The following is a 24237-nucleotide window of genomic DNA, read 5'->3' as shown; positions in this document are numbered from 1 at the left end:
GGCCCTAATGATATTAATTGCCAGTACCAATTTTCAGTACTAGTAAAAAATATACTTCAGTCTTAAAAAAAGAAAAATCCTATTAAGTGATCATCATTTATTCCTCATCATTGGAAAATTGGTGAGGTGTGATTTGTTTATTCTTTGAGAAAATTAATTTACTCTGGAAACTATGTGACTGCCTAGGATGCAGTAGCACAATGCTGGATAGCATACGCAAGGACAAGGAAATACAATACACAGTTGCAGTTGCAGAAAAATGTGTTAACTGGTGGTTTTACTTCAGCAGGCCCAAAACCCAAAAAGGCAAAAGACGCAGGGAAAGGCACATCACTCACTAATACTGCAGATGTGTTGAAAAAAATTGAGGTAAGGTTTTCTTCTTACTATACAAGTGAACTGAAAGAATGTAAAAGATCCTACCTCCTTTTGCTTTCTTGTTTCAACCTTTCAGCATTCTCTTACTTTTTAATAATGTAAATTTGGCAGAAGCGAACCCAGCGTATAAGGTAACTGGGAAGGTTTGAACTTTGTGGGCTGGGAGATATGGAGGGTCTGTCCTGTCCTTTGTTAGTACTTGCCTGGCCACTTACCTCATCTTCTGTCACCTCTTTCTTTTCACTGTATCCCCTTTCGGCTTGTATTTGAATCATGCAGGGGAGAGAAACATGAAAAGTTTTACAAAGAGTTACATATGTAATTCTTTTAAAACCTCTCATTTTCCTCCTGTTGGTTAATATGTACTGTTTAATGCTTTTTTGGTCTTATGTTAAGTATTGAATATTGAGGGAAAACTGTATTTTATAGAACTTATTTTTATAGCCTTCTTTATCTAAATATTTCACAAATAAAATGTAAGATTCAGAAGGTTAAAACACTGAAAATTTTCCCTCCTATTCCTTTCCCTAGTCATCCAGTTCCCTTCCTATAGACAACCAATGTTACTAGTTTCTTATATGTATTTTTCAGAAGTATTTCATACATAGCAAATACAAGGTTTTTTTTTCTTTTTAAAGACAGAGGTAGCATATTACATTCTGCATTTTCATTTTATCACTTAACAAAATACCTTGGATGTGGTTCCATATCAGTCTCTGTAGAGTTACCTCATCCTTTTCTTTTTTTTGGCTGCACTATAAAAATGAACTGTAATTTATTTAATTAATGTCCTACATAATTGGACATACAGACATTATATTTCATCTAGTGTTTTGCTGTTATTAACAATGCTGCAATGAATTCATGTTAAGTATGTCATTTCACATATGTAGGGTGGCTTTCTACAAGTATTTGGTCAGTACTTATGTGCACTGTATGAAATGGATAGCTATTGTTACATTGCTCTTTATGAAGATTATACCAATTAACTACCATTATCAGTGCATGCATTGTCTTGCTTTGATGATGATGATGACAGTAACAGCTAACACTTTATTGAAACTTATTCTGTGCCAGCCTCCTTGATGAGCTCTTTACATATGTTATGTTCATAAAAGTTCATAACAACAAGGAGAGGTGGGTATTATTCCTTCTTTACAGATGAGGAAGTCAAGGCTTTAAATTTTTTACTTGCCTGGCCAAGTAGGCACAGCTACTTGGTAGTGGAAACTCATATTTTTATTTTATTATTTGACCAGTACTTGAGTTAGAGATAACATGTCTGAAAAATAAAGCCAGAGTACTGACGAAGGAGCAGTGATAACTGTCAGGTTTAACTATACTGGAATGATGGGATTGCAGTTCTAGCCAGTTTGTATTGATTGAACTCAGGTTCTGGCTATGCTTAAAGCTTCCTGGAGAAAACTTGCTAAGATGACATGTGCTGTAAGGAAGATTGATCTGGACCTCTGGGTGTGGTTTCTCCTGGTAACAAATTGTGTTTCCATATTCTCTACATTTAAACACCTTTTTCAGGACACACACTGGCAAAACTGGAAATTTAAATCTAGAAATACCAATGAGTTTAGTAGAACAAAAATTGTTCCCAGATGACTCTCTTATTGCTGATTTTTTCAGCAAAAGCAGTTCCAAATTTTTTTATAATAGAACATTAATGGATGGATAGGGAGTGACATACATTCAAATCTCATGATTAATGTGTGAGTAATTAGTGGTAAACTAATATCTGAGGTTTCTTTTTTCTGCATAACAGGAGGCTCTGTATGGTGCCTGTAAGGCTGTATAATATTTAAACCAGAAGAACTGCTCTCTGTCCATAATTGAACACTGTTTTCAGTGTCTTTATAGTATTCATTTTATTCTTAAATCTGTAAAGTAGTAAGGTTAGATGGTTAAATCTCAACAGGAGAGAAAATAGAGACTAGTAAGTAGAAGAGCTGAAACTAGTAGCTTAATGCAAAAGGAATGAAGCAGTGAGACAATGTATGTGACTTTGAGATCAGTTTTATTAAAAGTTGTATAAATCTGCTATTTTTAACCTATTTTATGAGTCTGATTTAGATCTATGTGGTGGAAATAAAGATGAGAATTTTTTTTAAAGACATTTGAGATAGCAGTAATAGAAATATAGACTTCCTAGTTCCTATGTGGCACTGAATGAATACTGTATTTAAAACGTACTTTTGGCCAGGCGTGGTGGGTCATGCCTGTAATCCCAGTACTTTGGGAGGCCGAGGCAGGTTGATCACAAGGTCAGGAGATCGAGACCATCCTGACTAACACAGTGAAACCCCGTCTCTACTATAAATACAAAAAAATTAGCCGGGCATGATAGCGGGCGCCTGTAGTCCCAGCTACTCGGGAGGCTGAGGCAGGAGAATGATGGGAACCCGGGAGGTGGAGCTTGCAGTGAGTCGAGATCGTGCCACTGCCCTCCAGCCTGGGTGACAGAGCAAGACTCCTTCTCCAAAAANTCCTAGTTCCTATGTGGCACTGAATGAATACTGTATTTAAAACGTACTTTTGGCCAGGCGTGGTGGGTCATGCCTGTAATCCCAGTACTTTGGGAGGCCGAGGCAGGTTGATCACAAGGTCAGGAGATCGAGACCATCCTGACTAACACAGTGAAACCCCGTCTCTACTATAAATACAAAAAAATTAGCCGGGCATGATAGCGGGCGCCTGTAGTCCCAGCTACTCGGGAGGCTGAGGCAGGAGAATGATGGGAACCCGGGAGGTGGAGCTTGCAGTGAGTCGAGATCGTGCCACTGCCCTCCAGCCTGGGTGACAGAGCAAGACTCCTTCTCCAAAAAAAAAAAAAAAAAAAAAAGTACTTTTACATAACTGGTTTAAATAACTATGTTCTTGATTATAAAATAATAGCATGATTTTTTAGACATAGTGTGTACCCTGCACAGAGCTAAATAAATATGGCGCTACAATTTCCTATTAACTACACAAACTTATTGGTTGCAGGTCTTTTTACTGTGATCTGATTAAAATATAAAAAAAAGTTATAATATTAACATAGCATCATATATGTGTGTATATCTTATTATAGATGCTGCAAAAGATCCATAAGCACGCTTTACTTGCACTTTTCCAAAAGGATTGCCATTTGGAAAAATTGCACACATTATATTGTAGTAATAACACATATAAGACAACATATGAGTCAGTATCAAGATAAATCATCTTATGTCTATTACCTTGGTGTTATTTGTTCTGCCTAAGTGGGTTAAGCAGACAGGAAAGGTGGAGTTTGAATTTAGATTAGAAATTGAGCCTATCTAATGTAGTCTCTCTATTGTCTTTGGTTTCCTTAAATTCAAATTTGAATTAATTACGATTTTTAAAGATACGCATTTAAGAACCAATAAAGGAATAGCTAAGTTGTAGTTACTCCAGATATAAAACCTGTTTTCTCTCTATATGTAGTCTACAAAGCAAATACCTTATAATAGAGATGGAGTGTTTGCAGATTCATGCATTAATATTCCAATTTCTGTTTAGGGGACTAATCACATTTTAGCTGAGGTGATTTATGCCTTAATTATGAGTATTAATATGTGAAATTATTGACTCCTGGAAAACTTGTGAAATTCTGTCATATGTGCAAATTGAGCATAGTACAATTTAGTGAACAGATAGTGACAGTAATGAACATAGGTCACTTTTTATTAAATGAAAAAAATTGTTGGTAGTCCTAATAAAAATACAAGGATGTAATTTTAAAGTTAATTTTGTATACTATTCCCTGATGGTTCCACTTGTGGGTAAGTGGAACTCTCATGGAATCAAAGCTTTCCAAACTGCATCTCTCTTTTGTCTTCTCTTTTAGAATTTCTAATAATTGCTAGTATTGACTGTGATTTGAGTTTTAATTTCTCTTTTTCTTCTCCATCTGCCAGATATAATAAGAAACAAGAATTCCTGGCAACAGGAAGTAAATAATGAGAGAGAAAAGAGATAAAGACACAGATAAAATGCAACTAGGATAATCTAGCCCAGGATGACTTGCTATTATAATAATAGTGTTAAATGGTCTCATGTATAAAGTGGAACATAGACATTTTGAAATACTATTACCTTACTTTTTCTCCTTTTATGTTAGAAGGAAAACAAAATAACATTCTAAAAGTTCTCCATAAACTAAGTCACCTCAAATATTTTAGAAGGAGGTAGGATAGACCGCGAGGTACTGTGGCTCATGCCTGTAATCCCAGCACTTCGGGAGGCTAAGGTGGGCAGATCTCTTGAGACCAGGAGTTCGAGACCAGCATGGCCAACATGGAGAAACCCTGTCTCTACTAAAAAATTAGCCAGGCTTGGTGGTGTGCGCCTGTAGTCCCAGCTACTCAGGAAGCTGAAGCAGGAGAATCACTTGAACCCAGGAGGAGCAGGTTGCAGTGAGCCAAGATCGTGCCACTGCACTCCAGCCTGGGTGACAGAGCGAGACTTCCTCTCAAAAAAAAGAGAAGGTAGGAGGGAAATTAAGCATTGTGCATTAGAGCTGATAAGCCCAGTATTAATCTGAAACCCAATTATTAAGTAACAAAATCAAAGAAAATGCTGGTTTAATGGTGAGATAGTAAATTCCTTCTTTCTTGAGTTGACTGATAGTTTCCTAGTGGTGACCTGGAGGTGGTGTTAAGATGGGATTAGAATAAGGTGATACATAACTGTTCCCTTAAGGCTAAGCAGGGAAGTCAGCAGTCTAGTGGTTTCCATACAAATTAATGAAACACGCTTATACCAGGAATTGGAAAAAAGAGACGATGGTGAAAAATCAGATGAGGAAAATGAAGATAAAGAAGGAAGCAAAGAGAAAAGTAAAGAAGGTGATGATGACGATGACGATGATGCTGCAGAACAGGAGGAATATGATGAAGAAGAGCAAGAAGAGGTAATGGTTCATTTGGGGATGGCAGCAAAATAAATAAGGTTTATCTAATAAGGAATCATATATATAGTATGTACTAAAATCAACAAACAGAAACCAAGATGATGGGAACCAGAAGTATATTATTATCAATGGCATCAGTTCCTTGCTATCAAGAGAACTATTATAGCATTGAAATTATAATGATGTCAAATTGAATATAGGAGATAAAAATAACTTGATTGGCAGCTTTGTAAGTATAAATCTGCAAGTTAAGGAGATTGATCAGATTAGTGCAGTTAAGATTTAACAACATAAAAATTTAAGTCAGCAGTTCAGGTAACGGAGAGCTTAACCACATAGGTCTAGAGGAGAATCCCTGCAGTGTGTTTCAAAATTCCAAAGTGCGTGTGGACACTATCAGAGAAAATTGATAATTTAACCTCAGGTATCTGGCTGAGTCAGGACCCTGTGTTTTCGATTTGGGATGCCTAACTTTTAGAATGAAATGCACATAGTACATTTCAGAATTAGCTGGAGTCAATCAGGTATTTTTAGCAGGGTAACTTTGCAGACCACAGCCTCGTTGGGACTTTGTAGACACCTCAGACAGTAACCCTAGGTGGAGAGTTTCTTCTCTATTCTGGTGACCTTTGTCTTCATTCCATTTCAGCCTCTTATACCACATTCTCAAATTTGCTTCTTCAGAAACTGTTCCAACTATGAAATCTTTACTATATTTATTTTGCATTAAATTTGCTATCTTTTGAAATTTATATTGATATAAACAGAGTAGTGTGGATACATTTTTTATCTGTTTCCAAGTGGCTAGCCAGCTGCTAACCTCATTTCTTCAATGATTTGCTTTCCTCATTGATTTTGAAATTCTTCCTATATCAGCTATTAGATTCCCATTTCTACCTCTGTTCTCTGTTCCATTGATCTATTTTGAATCAACACTAAGCTGTTCCAAGTAGTAGAAGCTTCTGATTATTTGTTTATGCTTGTAGAGCATGTCTTCCATGCTGCTCTTTTGTTTTCACAATTTTCCTGAATATTCTGTCTATTCTTTCAGATAAATTTTAAGTCTAAACATTTAAAAATTAAATATGTCAATTTGTGGTAGATCACATTTGTCTCCAGCCTTCTTTTCAGATCATTCATGTTTTTATTTCCATTGCTCTCTGACACGATTGAGACTGTCAGTACTTCTGATCATCTCTTTCCCCTTTACTGGTTCTCTGTTTTAATTTTCTTTTCTGAGAAACTTAGACCCTTGCTCACCCTTTATCTTCTTTTTTGCCATTATTCTTGTCTCTTGTCCTCCCAGCGCACACTCTAGACCAAAGCCAACTTTGATCATTTCCATTCTCTATCTCTTTCCCCTTTCAAATCTGACCTATTGAGCATTTCTTGGGAATCACAGAAATTGATGCCCCTCAGAAAACACTAGCCTCATTTTTCTGGCTAACATGTTTCCTATTTCTCTTTTTAAGTCAGCTCTTTACAGCAATTATTTTAAATCAACTTCTTTCTTCTTATTTCTCTTTGTTTACTACCTTTTCTTTCACTCTTAGCAGATGATAGTACCTCCATACAGGAAATGAAGTCATCAAGAGGAAACTATTAATTTCATGTCCTCTGCCTGCAAACTCAGTGTCTTCCTTCCTCCTCCTCTTTTTTTTTTTTTTTTTTTTAATCAAGGGAGGAAATCCCCTTTCTCCTATTTGGGGCTAATGGTCCTATCCTTTTTTGGAACCATAGTCCTCAGGTCATTTCCCTTTCCATATTTTAACCTCTTTTCTGTCTGTCTCTTCCATTCATGAATTAAAACATGTTCATTTCCCATTGTAAAATATGGTGTCTACATTCTCCCTCATGCCATCTCTTGGAAAGCTTCTTTAGCTGTCATCACCCTCCCCTCCCCGCCATTAGCTCTTTTCAATCTTAGTTTCACCTCCATTCCTATTCAAATTATTGCTTTTGACAAATAGAAGTAGCTTAAAGAAATTATTGCTACCACGCTCACCATAGACAAATTTTAGCCTTTATGTCACTTAACTTTTCTGTAGTATTTAACACTTCTGATAGCTCTATTATTAAAATACTATTTCCTGGCCAAGCACAGTGGCTTACTGTGTAATCCCAGCACTTTGGGAGGCCAAGGCAGGTGGATCACGAGGTCAGGAGTTTGAGACCAGCTTGGCCAACATGGTGAAACCCAGTCTCTACTAGAAATACAAAAATTAGCCAGGCATGGTGGAAGGTGCCTGTAATCTCAGCTACTTGGGATGCTGAGGCAGGAGAATCACTTGAACCCAGGAGGCAGAGGTTGCAGTGAGCTGAGATTGTGCCACTGCACTCCAGCCTGGGCAACATATATATATATATACTTATATATATAAATATATATATTTATAATTTCCTTTATTTAAATTCAACAATTTTCAGCAATTATATGCATCTTTTATGTCAGGGATTGTGCTAATTGCTAAGTCATAGACAAACATGTTAGCTTCCCTTCATTTTTGTTACATGATGCTTCTCATTTTTCTCCTATTTCTGGTACATTTTTGTAGTCTCTTGAGTTCTTTCTAGTCTTTAAATGTCAGTATTCTTCAGGGTTCTTCCCTTGGGCTGCTTTTTCTTGCCATCATCTCTCTGATTGATTGCATCCCTCCCCATAGTTACCCTGTATAGATGTGTAACTCCTCAGTTCTTTTTCATTCAACCTATAGTAAGTGTACACTAAGTATATGCTTGGAATTCTACTACGCAATGGGAATATGAAGATAAGATACAGTTCTTCTCTCAGGGAAATCACTAGAGAGACAAGAAAGGTAACAGTTAATACACAGTGAATAACGCTGATATGTTAGTACAGGATGCTATAGCAGCACATAAGAGATGCTATGGGCACACCAAAGTCTATTTTAGGCATATCAAAGATGATATTTCAAGGAAGACAATTTAGGTGATCTGAAGAGCTAATCACATCAAGATAGAAACATGGAATGGAGTGGACACTTACAGGGAGAAAAAGGAACATGGAGAGAGGCTTGCAGGTGATGAGAGTGTAGCATCTTAATTTAACTGATCATATAAATTGGTATGGCTGAAGTAGAGGGTGTAAGTGGGCTTATGTTGAGAGATGAAGCTGGAGAGATGAGCAGGTCATTAAGGACTTTGAATGTCAAGCTGAGAAATTTGACTTTATCCTGAGCACTGTGGGGAGCATTGAGGGGTTTTAAACAGTGGAATGGTATAATGATGCTTATATTTTAGAAAGCTCAGTTGCTTTGAATGGAAGAGCCAAGTTTGGGTCATATTTGAAAGCTTATTGCTGTAAACCAGTGGTTTTCAATACTCTTGAAGGGATATTTAGTAGTGTCTGGAGATACATTTGGTTGTCACACTGCCATGGGGGTAGTAGGGTGGTGGTGCTATAGGTTCTAGTTTGTGTGGTCAATATTCTAGACAAGACTGGCATTTGCAATGCTCTGTTGACAATGTCTGCTTGCATTGAGTTGAGTTGGAACTATATCTGTGTTGAAATTAAGATCTCCTTTAACAAAAACAAACATTGGGATTCTAGTAGTTTTAGAATTCTTCATTGAGCCTTAGCAGAATATTAACACCAGTGGGTTTATTATAACATTTCATTTAAAACAAACAAACAAAAACAACAGAAAAACTCCCCATTTTAATAGATAAATGTGTGTTCTGCATGTATGGCTGAGTGAGGGTTGGAAAGGAGATCTTCATTAACACCTTTCTACATTTAAAATTATTCCTCTCTGCTCTTTTTAGCAATTATTAATTAAAATTTGTGGTAATTTATCCAATGTATTGAGGATTTGATGGCGCATTTTCTTTTGAAGAATAAAATGCGGCAAATTATCTAGTAACACCTATTAGTAAAATCAAGGAAATAAAGACTTTTCTTCAATCTTTTGAATGTTGTAATTGACGAAAAACACAAGGGCTCAAATGAGAGCCTAGAACCATTTAAGCCATCAGTTTCACTACTGAAATTATAGGTTTCGCTACCTGGTACCTGTATCAAGATGACTAACATTACACAATTACCAAATTTGAAACACTTAAACAGAACTTGGAGGAGGTATTCATGTCTAAAACACAAGTGACATATGCTTGATTTAGAATACTAGAGTATCCTTTCCTTATTCATCTCCACTTTATGTACAAATCAGCTTACTTTTATTTCTACACAAGTGTTCTTACCAAAGGTCTCCTTTACAATGAGACCTCATTTGAACTCTCAACCATGCCACCCTCCCCTGATATACAGGCCCCAAGCTTCACCCAGGTGTCTAAATATTGCCAAAGTTTTTGGGCACCAGAAAAGCCAGGCCAACTATCCAGAGATGGGAATGGTCTTAGCTGGATGCAGAAACTTACAGTATCTAGGGAAGAAAAAGTAATGAGATAACTATCTAAATAATGCATATACAGTGAATAATACATGTTACTTTTCTTGCATTATGTAAATACATTTATATTAAAAATCCCACTATCCAGATAGTAAAACACAAAAACAAACAAAAAAATCATTGGAAAAAAATTAATAAAATTGATACGAGAAATAAAATTTATAAAAAATTAAAATTTGAGAATAGTCTGTATTTCTTACTATAGATAGTAGAGATGTGGAGATTAATCTCTTTTTATAGCAGATCTCAATCATGTGCAAAAATGTACTGACTAGTAAAAGAAACACCCATGGTCTTATCACTCAACTTTAACAATGGTCAATTCATAGCTAATCTTTCAACCACTCATTCATCTACCCAATCCCTCCCTGTCTACCCATCCCATTCCCTGTGCCCCATGTGCCTTGGATTGCAAAGAAAATCCTAGGCATCGTATCATTTCATCCACAAATATTTCAGTATGGATTCAAAAATAAGTAAGGGCTCTTTAGCAACATCACTGTATCATTATAACACCCCATACAATGAAATATAATTCTTAATTTCATCAAGTATCAGGCCAGTATTGAATTTTCTTGGTTGTCTCAAAAGGTTTGTTTGTTTCAAACAGAATTCAAATACAATCCATACATTGCAACTGATTAATAACTCTTAGGTTTACTTTATATCCAAAGTGGATTTTTGATTGCAAGATACTGGAGGCCCAGAAAATAAATAAGAAAGTAAGATTTTGAATTTTGATAGAAAGCACAGATATTTTCTGAGTTATTTGCATGGACGATAGTCTCATTCAGTCACAAGAAAAAGAAACTAAGAAGCCCTAGATAGAGTATAATATAGGCATCTTTTGGATTTGGTTTGGTATCATGAGGCTTTTTTTTTTTTTGGTTAGGAAGTAAAAGTGTCTCTGGCTTATGCTCAGTTATGCTTTGTGACTAAAAATCTCAGTACTGGGGTAGTCTAATGGATGTTAATGTAAACTGGCTTTTTTTCTTGAGTGTCTGTGCATTTTTTGGGTAAGTGTTTAGAGGTTTAGCTAACTAAACTATGTATCATCCCAGTAAGCTGTAATGTGTTAGTAGCTATATTATCCTATCGAGATGGTATGGGCAACCCTTCATGTTCTCTTAGCTAGTTGGTGCCTGACAAGAATGGGAGGTGGTGGTCTTAAGGAAGAAAGCACAGGTAAACACAAGTGAAAACTGTTGTGTTTTTGCAGCGGATAAAAAAGCAGAGACTTTTAAGCCTGGAATATTTTCTTACTACTCATTCATTTTAATATTGACAAAGGAATATATCATTTCACTTAGGAAAATGACTACATTAATTCATACTTTGAAGATGGAGATGATTTTGGCGCAGACAGTGATGACAACATGGATGAAGCAACCTATTAGGCATGAAATTTTCAAAAAATATTTTTATGACGCAGCTTCTGAACATTTGGACAGACTTGATTTGTATTTTGTCTCTGATAAGGAACAAATATTTATTTTTGTTTTGTTTTGTTTTGGACAAATATTTGTTACCAAAATATTCAAAACCACTTTGAGTTTACATACTAGTTACCTTACAAATTAGTACCTGACATTCTGACATTCCTTCTAAACACCTCTGCCATCTCTCTTACATACTCTCATGGATTTTTTTTTATTTGAATATGAATGTGCCTAAAGAATTTTTGCTCTCTTAATCTATGTATATGTACTTGAAGAAATCATTCTTGCTTAACTGCTGATCTTTTGTAAAACTACTGCTAGTCATAATGGATTTCTATAACCTGAAAGTTGATACAATACAGCACATGGAGCACTTTAAAAACAAAGAAACTTGAAAATAATTTTATTTTTTACCTTTACATGGTGTGTTCTAGACTACTGCATTATGACTACATAAACCTACCTGAGCTCTTAAAAGTACAGAATTGTGAGATAGAGGTTTTGTGATGGAAAACATACACACAGGGAAAAATACCAAACTGAGCAATATAAATTTCACAACTCACTCTTAGCCGGTATAAAGAAACTCTCACATGGGGTGAATATTATAAATACTTGAATTTGGGACTAAATACTGTATGATATATGAATTAATCATTCCACTGTAATAACTGACATCTTCAAATAGTTGGGCTTATGAAAAATTTGACTAAGACATTTAATTTTATATTTTATAAAATGTGAAGTTCTGGTCATATAAATATGTAGAATGCATGTGTGTGAACTCTATGAAGTGAAGTGTGGTGGCCTTTTATGTTTCAGAGTACTCAAGCTGTACAATTGATTTATATAAAACGCAAAATGAACTCAGGTCATTTTGAAATTAAGATTAATTTTTTTGTTGTTTAAAGCTAGCTCTCCTAACTTTATATTTTGGGAAAATTACCTAAAACCTCAGCCTACAAAGACTCTCACAAATGCCAAAGATTTTCAAGGAAATTCATATTATATATCAAAAATGATTTATCAATGTTATCTGCCAAANTATATTTTATAAAATGTGAAGTTCTGGTCATATAAATATGTAGAATGCATGTGTGTGAACTCTATGAAGTGAAGTGTGGTGGCCTTTTATGTTTCAGAGTACTCAAGCTGTACAATTGATTTATATAAAAACGCAAAATGAACTCAGGTCATTTTGAAATTAAGATTAATTTTTTTGTTGTTTAAAGCTAGCTCTCCTAACTTTATATTTTGGGAAAAATTACCTAAAAACCTCAGCCTACAAAGACTCTCACAAATGCCAAAGATTTTCAAGGAAATTCATATTATATATTTCAAAAATGATTTATCAATGTTATCTGCCAAAGGAAATAATTTTATTTTCCCTTTTGGGAAGATATTATTATCCTCTAATGTTAGAATCAGATCCCTAGATTCTGTTTCTACCTGTACTATTAAACTCCACCTTGAACCTAAGCTTGGTTGTTTCTGTGCCTTAGTTTCTCCACTTGTAAACAATTTCCTATAAAAATTGTTTAAACACCAACCAAAATTTACCATATGTATTCATTCTCTTGCCTTAAAGATCAGTTCTTAATTTACATTTGGCCCTCACCCTCTAAAAATTTGTAGTTTGGAGAGTAACTGAAAACACAATTTTAAGAAACATTTTAAGAAACACAATTTTAAGAAACATTATTTTCCTCACAAAATATAATCTTATTTTCCTATCTTGTATTCATGCAGAAAATTGGAGAAAATGTGTATTGTCTTGTGCCATTTTGCAACATGAATTTCTCAGGAAAAAGATCACTTTCAATGGCAATACTTTCTTAAATTCAAGATGGGTGTGAGGACCTATCTTATTAGTTTACAGCTGTGTTAACCATTTGTGAATTACTTCTTGTTTAAAGGAAGTTGTCAAAAAATTTTTAAGATTCTAAATGGAATATATGAATAAAGTAAGCCGTAGAATAGAAACTTCACAAAAAGTTGTCATTTGCAGTTGATAATTAATATAGGTGTTTTATTCTTTCAACTCCTTAGTACCAGAGCCAAATACCATTTAGTTCTCAGAAATCTTATCAATATTGTTCTGTTTACCTACTTATTATAAATCTGCAGATAACCACTTGAACCAGGCAAATACACTGAAGATAAAGGTTATTTCTTTTTTTAGCTTTGAATTTGTCATGACCATTTTAGTCTTGAAGATAGCAGGGCAGCCACTTGGGGCAAGGATTTACTCTGGGAGGTACCAGCCATACCCTTTCAGAACCTTCTTTCCCCTTTGAAAGATCTTTTTACAATGTTAAGGTATAGTAGTTGTGAGAACAAGCAGGATTTGCAGGTTGCTTTACCAGCATGAATCTCATTTTTCTGGCTTAAAATCTGAGACTGTGAAATTATTCCATAGGAAAGTTAATGTTATTTTGCAGAATTAGCCTGTTACATAAAAGTATTTGTTGAAGTGTCTTTAATAAAATTGCTATCATGAGCAAAACTGTTTGGTTGCTGTAATGCTTATTTTTCTGTATTTATTTACACATTAAATTCTTACAAAACAAAATTGTGTTCATTTTATAGTAAGATATTTTGTTTTAAACTTATTTAAATGTTTATTTCGTAGAGAAAACTAATTTGTTAATACAGATCTTACCTAGTAACTTATCTATTAAGCAGGGATGCTTGTTCCAAATATTCTTGAATAAACAATCACCACAAACAACAAAACTGGGTAATGATTATTCAAAAAAGTTGTGAGATGGGCATGCTGGTCTGTGCCTGTAGTCCCAGCTACTCGGGAGGCTGAGGTGGGAGGACTGTTTGAGCTCAGGAGGTCAAGGCTTCAGTGGGCCAAGAGGAAGCTGAGGTGGGAGGACTGCTTGAGCCCAGGAGGTTGAGGCTTCAGTGAGCCAAGATGACAACACACACGCACACGCACATGCACACACAGTTATGACAACAAACTTAAGAGATTTGGCAGACAATATAATTTAGTGTGATCATTCGTGCTTGGGCTGATTTATTCTGGATACTAGAGAATGTTAAGACATTCAGAAGATTCTTGTTAAACTTTTCACTTCACTACCTTCAAATGTACAGTGTCGATGGCTTTGCTTTTACATGGTTAAAATCTCAAGCCTGTGTGGTGGCATGTGCCTGTAGTCCCAGCTACTCGGGAGGCTCACATGGGAGGATCAGTTGGCCCCAGGAGTTCGAGGCTGCAGTGAACCATCATGCCATTGCACTTCAGCCTGGGCGACAGAGCAAGCGTCTGTCTCAGGAAAAAAAAAAAAAAATTAGAAAATAAAACCCCTGTAGTAAAAATTACCATTTTATTTAAAAAACACAATTTTAAGATCAAGATGCATTTGAAAATGGGAAAAAGAAAAAAACAGGGTTTATACACATTCCTCCATCAAATAAAAGCTCCAAAAAACTTTCTCAGTTTTTCTGCTAAGAATCTTTTAAACAGTATTCTTGAGGTTTTATAATAAATTAAAACTACATATAAATAGAGCAGGCTATAATCTGTAGATAATGACTCATCTACAACTTCATAGCAATTCCTGGACCATGCCTTACCAGATCTTACCCTGAGGAAAATCCCCCAAAGAACATTCATCTAAAATGTTTTATCTATGTCTTACAGATAATCCAGGGTATTCTGCCTCACTGTAGCAAATAGGAAATCTGAATTGGTAAACCTCTGGCAATTTGCTGTATCTTACATAATATCTCTGTATTAGTCTGAAAGTAGAGGAGAAAAGCTTTGCTTTATTCAATTAAATTCACTGGCTTCCATTTTAGATTGAATAATAGAAACTTTATTACATGTTATAGATCTTTCAAAATATGAAAATAAGGGGCAAAAAATTTTAAAACATTTTACAGATGTACATGCTAACAATGTTCTAGTTACATTTGTATAAAATACATTATACAAAAGATAGATTTTGCATACATAAAAATTAAAGCATTCAGATATTTCTGTGATCTAACAGTGCAATATGCACATACGTGGAAGAAAATACGGATTACCTGAGCAACATTTTTGTAATTCAAATAAAAAATGAATCCCATCAGTGCACCATTTAAATACAGACTTTAAAAAACTCCACTTTTGTCCTGTAACACTGACTAGATCCTTGCTTCATGATATTTCTAAACCTAAGCATATCCTTCATATTTCCAACTAGGTAATTTTAGAAGTAAACACTTTAAATAAAAAAGAACTAATTACTAAGTAGTGGTTCATTTAAAAAAAACTCTTCAGGACACTGAGCCAAGCAGGTAGAGTTCAGCAAAAGAAAAGCTGTAAATAAAAAGTCCTTTGGAGAAGATAATTTAACATGAGTCTTCTAATTTTTAATGTGGCCAGCAGAGTCTATAACCACTTTTAACATACCTTTTGAAAACAGGAACCCCATAACTTCCTAGGAGTGGGATAGCAATTTTATTTTAACCCAGACTTCATAAAACTATCAGCTTTTTCTTTACTTGCTAACTCCAAAATTTTAAGTGAACCAAATGCAGTGATTCTGCTGTTACTTTTACATTGCATACAAGTGCATGTGTGCACACATGCAGACACACACGAAGACCACATGTAAAGCAGCAGATTCAAATAAGGGTGCCAACAATTAAAATCACAATGTTAAACAATAACTGTGCTTGTTAATTAGTTATACAAGGTAATTTGCATTTGATACAAACTTAACTTACATTAGTACTTTTAGAAACTAAAATTATTCCAAATGTTTTAAATGCTTAGAAAATTCTTTTCTAAATGGGTAAGAACTGTAATTCAATATGTAACCTTTATACAGAATTATATATAACTCAAATTATATTCAATTAATTCAAAAATATATAATTTAAATATAGAAAAAAGAAAACTACCTGATGTGTTATAAGGATGTATATTTCTTTCAAAAAAGGATACTCTGCAAGACAAATGATTTTTAATCAACAAATACACAGCACACCGTATTCCTTTAAAAATAAATAACATATTTTGGAAATCGAACCCATAACAATTTCAAAGTACAACTAGCAAAAAGGTAAGGAATCACTGACTGTAATTTCATCAATTTGATGTAAACAAAGTTCTTCAAAGGACACCTGGCCTGTTTACCCTAAAATAATCTGCATTTTCTTCCTTAAAACCTCATTTTTCAGCAAGCTTAATAAATACAATGTAAACTGACCAGTTAGCACTGAGCATAAATTATATCACACTCTTCTTTTCAAGATGCCCAAGGCACATTAAAACTATTTTTTAAATGTTTAATTTGCTAAGAGAACCAATTTGTAACTTTCCTATTAAACACTTTTTGGTAATTGTCTAAGGTCCTCTAATACTTGCAAAGGCTTTAATGTTTGACTTCTTTGTCCTATCTTTTCCTGATGGTCTTCTCCTGAAAGTACATAAAACTCCACTTGCCATAAATATTTACTTATTCCAACTGAAATTTGAAATATATAAAATGATTTATCAAAAGCCTGAAATATCAACAATTAGGAAATAATGCCCAGAAAATGAGGTGGTATTATATATCCTAAGTATATATTATATACAAAACAGGCAATCCAGACTCCACCAAATCTCATTTCTATTGAAGAATCATTCTGGTTACATTTTTAGAACACATACTTTTAAAGATTAAATGATGGAATCAGTATGCAAATGCTTCTTCCTTAGTCAGACTATAGCCGACTCAACAGATCTTAAAAAGAGGCACTATCACGCCCTTTCAAGCAATCTATACACCTTTGGCCTTTGTTTCCCAATTTGATGCTGTATGTATAGTTCAGGAAAAAAGTCTAAATTGGGTGTTTTCTCTTTGAAAAACAGAGGTTAAGGGATTACTAATTTGTCTGTTACAGTTAATATAAAAGACCTCTACTCGTTTTTGCTTAATGAACCGTTTTCTTCAACAGACCTCAGACAGTTTTGACCCAATTATTTGTGCTTGATGGTTAAAATGGAGACAAATTTATATAGCCTATGTAACGAATCTGACTGGACCATCTGAAATAATGCTTAAATTCTGAAACTTGGATTTACTTACATAAAGCAGTAAGGCATTAAATATAATTAAGGCATGTTACTGTATGTAACAGCAATGATTTATCACAGTATGTAAAGAATTATTTCTTAAATAATGGTAATATGTACATGTTTAACATTTTTCATCATCGAAACTACAAAAGTGCTTTCAAATATCAGAGACAAATATAATCATTTTAAAAACAGATGCACAGAGGTGAGGTTAAAGGGTCTGTCCTAAAGAAAGCATTCTTAAGACAAAAATTACTGTCAGGTCTTCACCTATTCCAGTGTTCTACTGACTTCCCAACCATAATACATTATTTTGGGGTCTTGAAAATATTTTAATCTATTTCTTGGCCTCTGCTGTAGGAATTATAAATCACTTTCCCCTTTCTCTTTGTACGTATGCTTTCATAGTACATGTGCTAAATGTAATTTTTAAAGGTTTTGAAGTGGTGTGTTACGTATGCTACCATGAATAATTTTAGAATCAAACTTTCTTACAACTGAATATTTTGGGGGTTCATAGTAGTAAATTTTTTTCAGCTGCAGACAACTGATGCTGTCATTCTGCATCATAAATTTAACATTAATAAACTTTTTTAAAATTACCTAAAAAAAAATTTAAACATACATCTTAAGAAAAATGATACATCTTCCAAGTTAAGAACTTCCTAAACACACGTTTAAATTAATTTCTGCTTGAAACATTGACACACCAGATTTATGGATCAACTGCTCTCAACATCAACTAGTTGCTCAAAAAATGTTCAAAGTGTGAAATCCTTTTGTTAAAAACAAAAGCATCCTCAATCTCTCTAAATTCTGCCTTTGAAGCGATTATTGGATATAACTGATTCACCACATTCCAGATGCACATGTGACTACTAACGTGATTACGAACTAATTGCTATGTTTCGTGTTGAGCAGCAGGTGAGTCAGAATCCTGACTATACAGTTTATTATCATCTTGTTGGCCGAAATGTATTCCTTTAGTTGGCACAATTCCATTTTCCATTTCTCTCTGCTGTGATGGGGGTGTGATTTTTGAATGTAAATGTGAAGAGTCCACTGTTGAATGATGACTAACATCCACCTTAGCTAAAATTTCATAATACAACAAATAAAACACCGGTGTTATTATACCTACTATCAACATTATCACGACAGCTGTCCACCACCCTATTCCCCAGTCTGCTCCATAATAGGGATCTTTACGTTGAGTGTTTTTGTTATCAGGTTCAAAACGTATTTGTTGTGCTGTTAAGGCCGATACTACCTCATTGAGGTTCTCTCTCTTATTGTCTGTACACTTTACTATTTGTTCTATGTCTCGGTCTACTTCTTTTAAAAAGCTACCAGCTGAGTCACTGTAAGCAAGGGAATCATTAGCTGGCAAAATTTCCCGTTGTTCGGAAGAGTATTGAACAGATGAATGACGTGAAGTCTGTCTTCCTTTTGGAGGACAAAGTGTTTCGGTCAAGGAACTGAACTTTTTTACTGGAATTTTGATAGACCTAAGGGCAAAAAAGTCTTGATCACTGATGAGATTGTTAACTCTCTTGATATCTGCTACCTGTAAAAAAAAAAAAAAAAAAAAGGCAACAACCAATTGAATTCTAAATCAAAATAAAGGTAGCAATAGTCATTCATCCTAGTTACTTTTGGAGGAAAAAAAAATTGAACTTAATCATTATTAGTATGAAGTTGCACCCAGAGAAATTTTAATTTTATTTGTAGATGAGAATTCTACACCACTTTAGATCTACCAATCTTAGGAAATCACTACTTTCTACTATCACCCACATATATTTGTAACACTAATTAATGCTATTTAAGTAGATCCTAGAATCCTTTGCTGTTTCCCTTTGTGCATCATGCATAAATACCACAGTCCTTCTACTCGTAAACAATTTGTGAAGGAAGGATTATGGATAGTTATCTTCTTTATTCCAATTTGGAAACTGGAATATAGACAAATGCTACCCAACTAAAACTACCATATTTTATCAAAACCAAGATGCCATAACTCTTAAGATGCAGCATTATTTTATGTATATCTAGGGGGAAAAAAAAAACTTCACCAAAAATTGAAGATGCCACCATTCCAAAAAAAGATGCTAAAATGTGTGGAAAAGCATATATACCTTAGAATTTAAAAAACTGGTAATTTACCCCCTTACTTCTGAAGCCATTCCCCCCCCCCAAACTTCTCAGTGTAAATGCATTATTCAACTACCTTCAAGACTAATCACTTTTATAAGCTTTTTCTCTATATATTATATATTCCTCAACCTGTTTGTATTATCCAATCCACTGTGAGATAACCTGTCTGTATATCCTATTCCACTGTGTTGGGGGAAGAGGGCAGTGTCTGGCAGATTACCAATTGGTATGCCAGGTTCTCCCACCATCTGTTAGTCCCATTCATTTCCATCAACGCTTTAATCTAAAACCTAATCATGTAACACCTGATTGATGTCAGAGAGATAAAGTGGGTCTAGTATGAAGCTTAGATTTCTGGTTTGGTCAACTTGATGGATGATGGCATTCACTAAGAAATGGAACACTGTGGAGGGTAAGAAGAGGATGAATGCAGATTTTAGATATGCTGACTTGGAGCTGCTTGAGATACACAAGTGGAAGATGTTCAGGACAGAGTTATAGATATATGCCTGAAACTCAAGAATGATCTCAGCTGGAGACACAGATTTGTGGACTATCAGCAAAAATATAATTGAAGTCGGCCAGGCATGGTGGCTCATGCCTGTAATTCCAGCACTTTGGGAGGCCGAGGCAGGTAGATCACTTGAGGTCAGGAGTTCGAGATCAGCCTGGCCAACATGGTGAAACCCCATCTCTACTAAAAATATAAAAACTAGCCAGGCATGGTGGTACGTGCCTGTAGTCCTAGCTACTCGGGAGGCTGAGGCAGGAGAATTACTGGAACCCGGGAGATTGTGGTTGCAGTGAGCAGAGATTATGCCACTGCACTCCAGCCTGGGCAACAGAGCAAGACTACATCTCAAAAAAAAAAAAAAAAAAGTAATTGAAGTCAAAGAGGTCCAAGAGTAGACAGATTCACTAGAAAAAGCCTGGGAGAAAAAAGCAACAAGAAGATCCCTAAGGAACTCCAACATTTGATGGGTATGCTGAGTAACAGAAATCCACAAAGGAGATGAAGAATGGCCAGGAAGGGAATATACAATAGTGGTTAAAAGCATGGATAACTGGGTTTGAAGCATGGCTTTGACACTGTCTAGCTGTATGACCTGGGGCAAGTTGTTTAACCTCCTTGCCATTAAGGTTCCACACCTGCAATATGGCAGTAATACTACTACCTACATTATAGGGTTGAGGTGAACATTAATGATTTAAATTTTGCAGGACACTCAGAACAGTGATATATAGTATGTCATATAAAAGTTAGCTATTATTAAATGTTAACAGTAGGAAAACCAGAAACCTGAAAATTCAAGGTGGTCAAGCAGAGAGGGTCTTTATGAGGGAGTAGTGAACAGAATCAACTGTAGATTCGTAATCAAGTACAATGAAGACTAAAAGAGGTCAAGCTGGAAAAATAATCTTGCAGTGTATGTGTGGGGGGATTAGAAGGAAAGGGTTGAACAATAACTAAAAGATGAAACAGTAAAGATAAAGGGTGTTTTATCATCTTACTACCTTCACATTGTTTTGTCTTATAGCAAATGAAGATTCACTGACAGATCCCAAAGTCTGACCCCATTCTCTTTAAATGCTCTTTTGCTTGGTATTGTGTACTCCTACTAATCTACTTAATACTCTTTTTGAATTAGGGTTCCAAGATTTAGTATCTACCTAAGTTATCTCTCTGAATATCCCTATAATGATTTCTATGCTATGCTAACTTCCTTGGTTGCATTCAAGATTCCAACCTTGGACTTTTTATTCTTCTCATCAGTTGTATAACTGACAGATTTTTAATAATTCTTAAGATTATTTCTAAGTGGAATATACCACTAACTACTTACTGTATTTTTTAAATGATAAATCCTTTTATAATAAATTTTATAATTTTTTTGTTGCTTATGCTCCCATCAAAAAGATGCACTGCTTATCTTAACTAATTCTGTTCATCAACTTTCCCACTATAGTGGCTGATATGGTTTGGGTATGTGTCCCCACCCAAATCTCATGTCATCTTATAATCTCCAATGTTGGAGATGGGGCCTGGGGGAGGTGATTGGATCATGCAGGTGGATTTCCCCCTTGATAATGTCCTGAGTTCTTGTGAGATCTGGTTGTTTAAAAGTATGTGAAACCTCCTCTCTCACTCGCTCTTCCTCCTGCTCCAGCCGTGTGAAAATGCCTGCTCTGGCTTTGCCTTCCGCCATGAGTAAAAGCTCTCTGAGGCCTCCCCAGAAGCAGATGCTGCCTGCTTTATGTAAAACCTGCAGAACCAATAAACCTCTTTTCTTATAAACTACCCAGTCTCAGGTATTTTTTTTATAGCAATGTGAGCACAGACTAATACAGTGGCCAATGCCATCTCTCCATTAATGTTAAGCACTTTTTTCATCATTCTCACTTCACATAAGCAATCAGCTGATATATCCTGTGATTTTCCCCAATACATTTTTTAACACTTCTTTATCCTTATCACAAATATTTTAGTCTAAGTCCTGATCATCTTTATTATTCCAGTAATCTCTTTATTGGATCCCCTTCAATTCATCAGCAGGCCCCTCTGTTGTTCTGTATCACTCCTGTTAAAACCCTACAATAACTGTATTCCCTTACTGTATGGATCAAACTTTTCCTCAGTGTCTCAAAGCATTTCATCCCAAATAGTCTGTGCCACTCATTTCTGAAATACCTACGAAAATTCCCTTTGTTGTTTACCATATTTCCTCCTTGAAATCTTTACATCACTGTTGAATGCCTGAAACATCTTTGTACCTCATTGGAAATATGACCTATTTTTAATTATTCAGATGGTATGTTAAATTTCCCTAAGATAATTTTCTAGGTTCATTAAAAGAAAGCTAGTATCTTATAAAACCACTGAACCACAAACTCTCCTCTTGGATCTGTACCTTGATGTTTTTAGCCTTGTCTCTCATTTTGAAGTCTATTCCACCATCTACCTTCTATGACATATTCTGTAATTTATTTATCAATGGTCTTATTTCTCTACAAAACATTTACTCACATGTTTATTTGCATTTAGAAATAAACTTAAATATATTGTGATATAATAATGGCAAGAATTGATATTGCCATACATGAGCAAGGCAGGAGGAAAAAACTACCCAGCTCTTTTACCACATCAAAAAATTCATTTTATTAAAATATTTTATTAAATTTTAAAATCAAAATTTGTAATGTTTTGATGAATTGTGAATTGTAATAAGAAATGTGAATTGTTGCAATAGTTGCAAATGTAGAAAAAATACAACCTCATGACCATAATTTTTTTAGAATATAAACATATATAAATACATTTATATAATATAAACTTATAGACATGTGTTCCTATTGCAGAGAAGTATTACAGGTAGTCAATAAGAGGTTTTCAAGTATAAAATACTTTACATCATGAAAATTTGGGGGGAAGATGAAAATATTAATGAGAAAAAGGGATGATATAAAATCTCATGCTATTAATAAAAGAGCTCTCATATACACACTTTCCACTTTTTTAAAAAATACAAATTTCAGGTAGCAAATCCTGGAAGTACTTAGAATTCTGTGGATGCATTTAAAGAGCACTCTAATAGTCTTATTTTTAAATGTTAATACAACATTCTGAAAATTATACACTTTGTAACTATTTTAAGTCATGAGGAAGAATTTAAGTTCACTTAAAAATGTGCCAGGAGGTACACAGTACACATATTTCAAAATTCTGTTGGGAGTATGAGAACAAAAAGTTTGAAAACAAATGTTCTAACCGGTTTCCATATCAATGTGGATATAAAAATATCCTGTTGGCCGGGCGCAGTGGCTCAAGCCTGTAATCCCAGCACTTTGGGAGGCCGAGACGGGCGGATCACGAGGTCAGGAGATTGAGAACATCCTGGCTAACACGGTGAAACCCCGTCTCTACTAAAAAATACAAAAAACTAGCCGGGCGACCTGGCGGGCGCCTGTAGTCCCAGCTACTCGGGAGGCTGAGGCAGGAGAATGGCTTACACCCGGGAGGCGGAGCTTGCAGTGAGCCAAGATCAGGCCACTGCACTCCAGCCTGGGCAACAGAGCGAGACTCCGTCTCAAAAAAAAAAAAAAAAAAAAATTCCTGCTAAGCCCTCAAGATGGACATAATGACACAGACAGAAAAAGGGTCCAAATAGAGTACAGTATCTATTAAAATTAAAAATACACCATTCCTCTTATCTGGCAATCCCACTTTTGGGATCTATCCCACAGAAATAAAGGCACTGCCATTTAAAGATACAGTTGTGATAATATTTGCTACACAAGGTAAAACACCAAGAAAATCCTGAGTATCAATTAATAGGGCAATGGCTTAAAAATACTGGAACACTGATACTACAGACATTATACAACCATTTAAAATAATGAGTTAGATCTATAAGGCTTTAAGGGATGGTCATGAGGGTGTCCATGATACACTAAAAAATGAAAAATGCAAGTTGCAGAGTAAAATGCGATATAATCCACGTTTAAAAATACAAAGATTACTAACTCCCCAAAACATGTATATATAAATAAATACTTATGAGCACAAAAGAAGGTACAGGAACATGCCAAAGTGTTAACACTGGTTATCTCAAGAAATTGGGACAGGGAAAAACTTTTCCTTATACATTTCCACATTTATTTTTTACCACTTGAATAAGAAGATAACACATTTAAGTGTTGATTTCAATACTGAAATCTGTGGATTTGGAAATACACAGAAATTCAAGTATTTGTTAAAATTTTAAAAAGTAAACATTTACAAATGTGACACAGACACAGATTTCTTTTCTTTTTTTTTTTTTTTTTTTTTTTTTTTTT

At 34.9% G+C, this 24237-nt stretch overlaps 2 protein-coding genes across 6 annotated transcripts in view; one reads left to right on the top strand and one right to left on the bottom strand.

The window, feature by feature from the left end:
• POLR3G (RNA polymerase III subunit G) overlaps positions 1 to 12142 on the top strand; it is a 39869-nt gene extending 27727 nt beyond the window's left edge. For 3 of the 5 annotated variants that reach the window (XM_017890512.1, XM_017890511.1, XM_017890510.1), the window contains exons 6-8: positions 287 to 369; positions 5159 to 5305; positions 11046 to 12142. In XM_017890512.1, coding sequence (XP_017746001.1) covers positions 287 to 369; positions 5159 to 5305; positions 11046 to 11132 — 317 coding nt within the window. In that variant the 3' untranslated portion in view covers positions 11133 to 12142. The remainder of the gene's footprint in view (positions 1 to 286; positions 370 to 5158; positions 5306 to 11045) is intronic. The other 2 variants (XM_017890513.1, XM_017890514.1) reach the window with 1 other exon arrangement.
• A 2842-nt stretch (positions 12143 to 14984) lies between these two features.
• Positions 14985 to 24237, bottom strand: part of LYSMD3 (LysM domain containing 3) — a 14543-nt gene continuing 5290 nt past the window's right edge. The window contains exon 3 of the mRNA XM_017890517.1: positions 14985 to 18811. Coding sequence (XP_017746006.1) covers positions 18146 to 18811 — 666 coding nt within the window. The 3' untranslated portion in view covers positions 14985 to 18145. The remainder of the gene's footprint in view (positions 18812 to 24237) is intronic.

This window comes from Rhinopithecus bieti, unplaced genomic scaffold (genome assembly GCF_001698545.2).
Source record: "Rhinopithecus bieti isolate Rb0 unplaced genomic scaffold, ASM169854v2 scaffold_17861, whole genome shotgun sequence".
Taxonomy (NCBI): domain Eukaryota; kingdom Metazoa; phylum Chordata; class Mammalia; order Primates; family Cercopithecidae; genus Rhinopithecus; species Rhinopithecus bieti.
The sequence above is the reverse complement of the archived record's forward strand: the minus strand, read 5'-3'. Positions and strand labels throughout refer to the sequence as shown.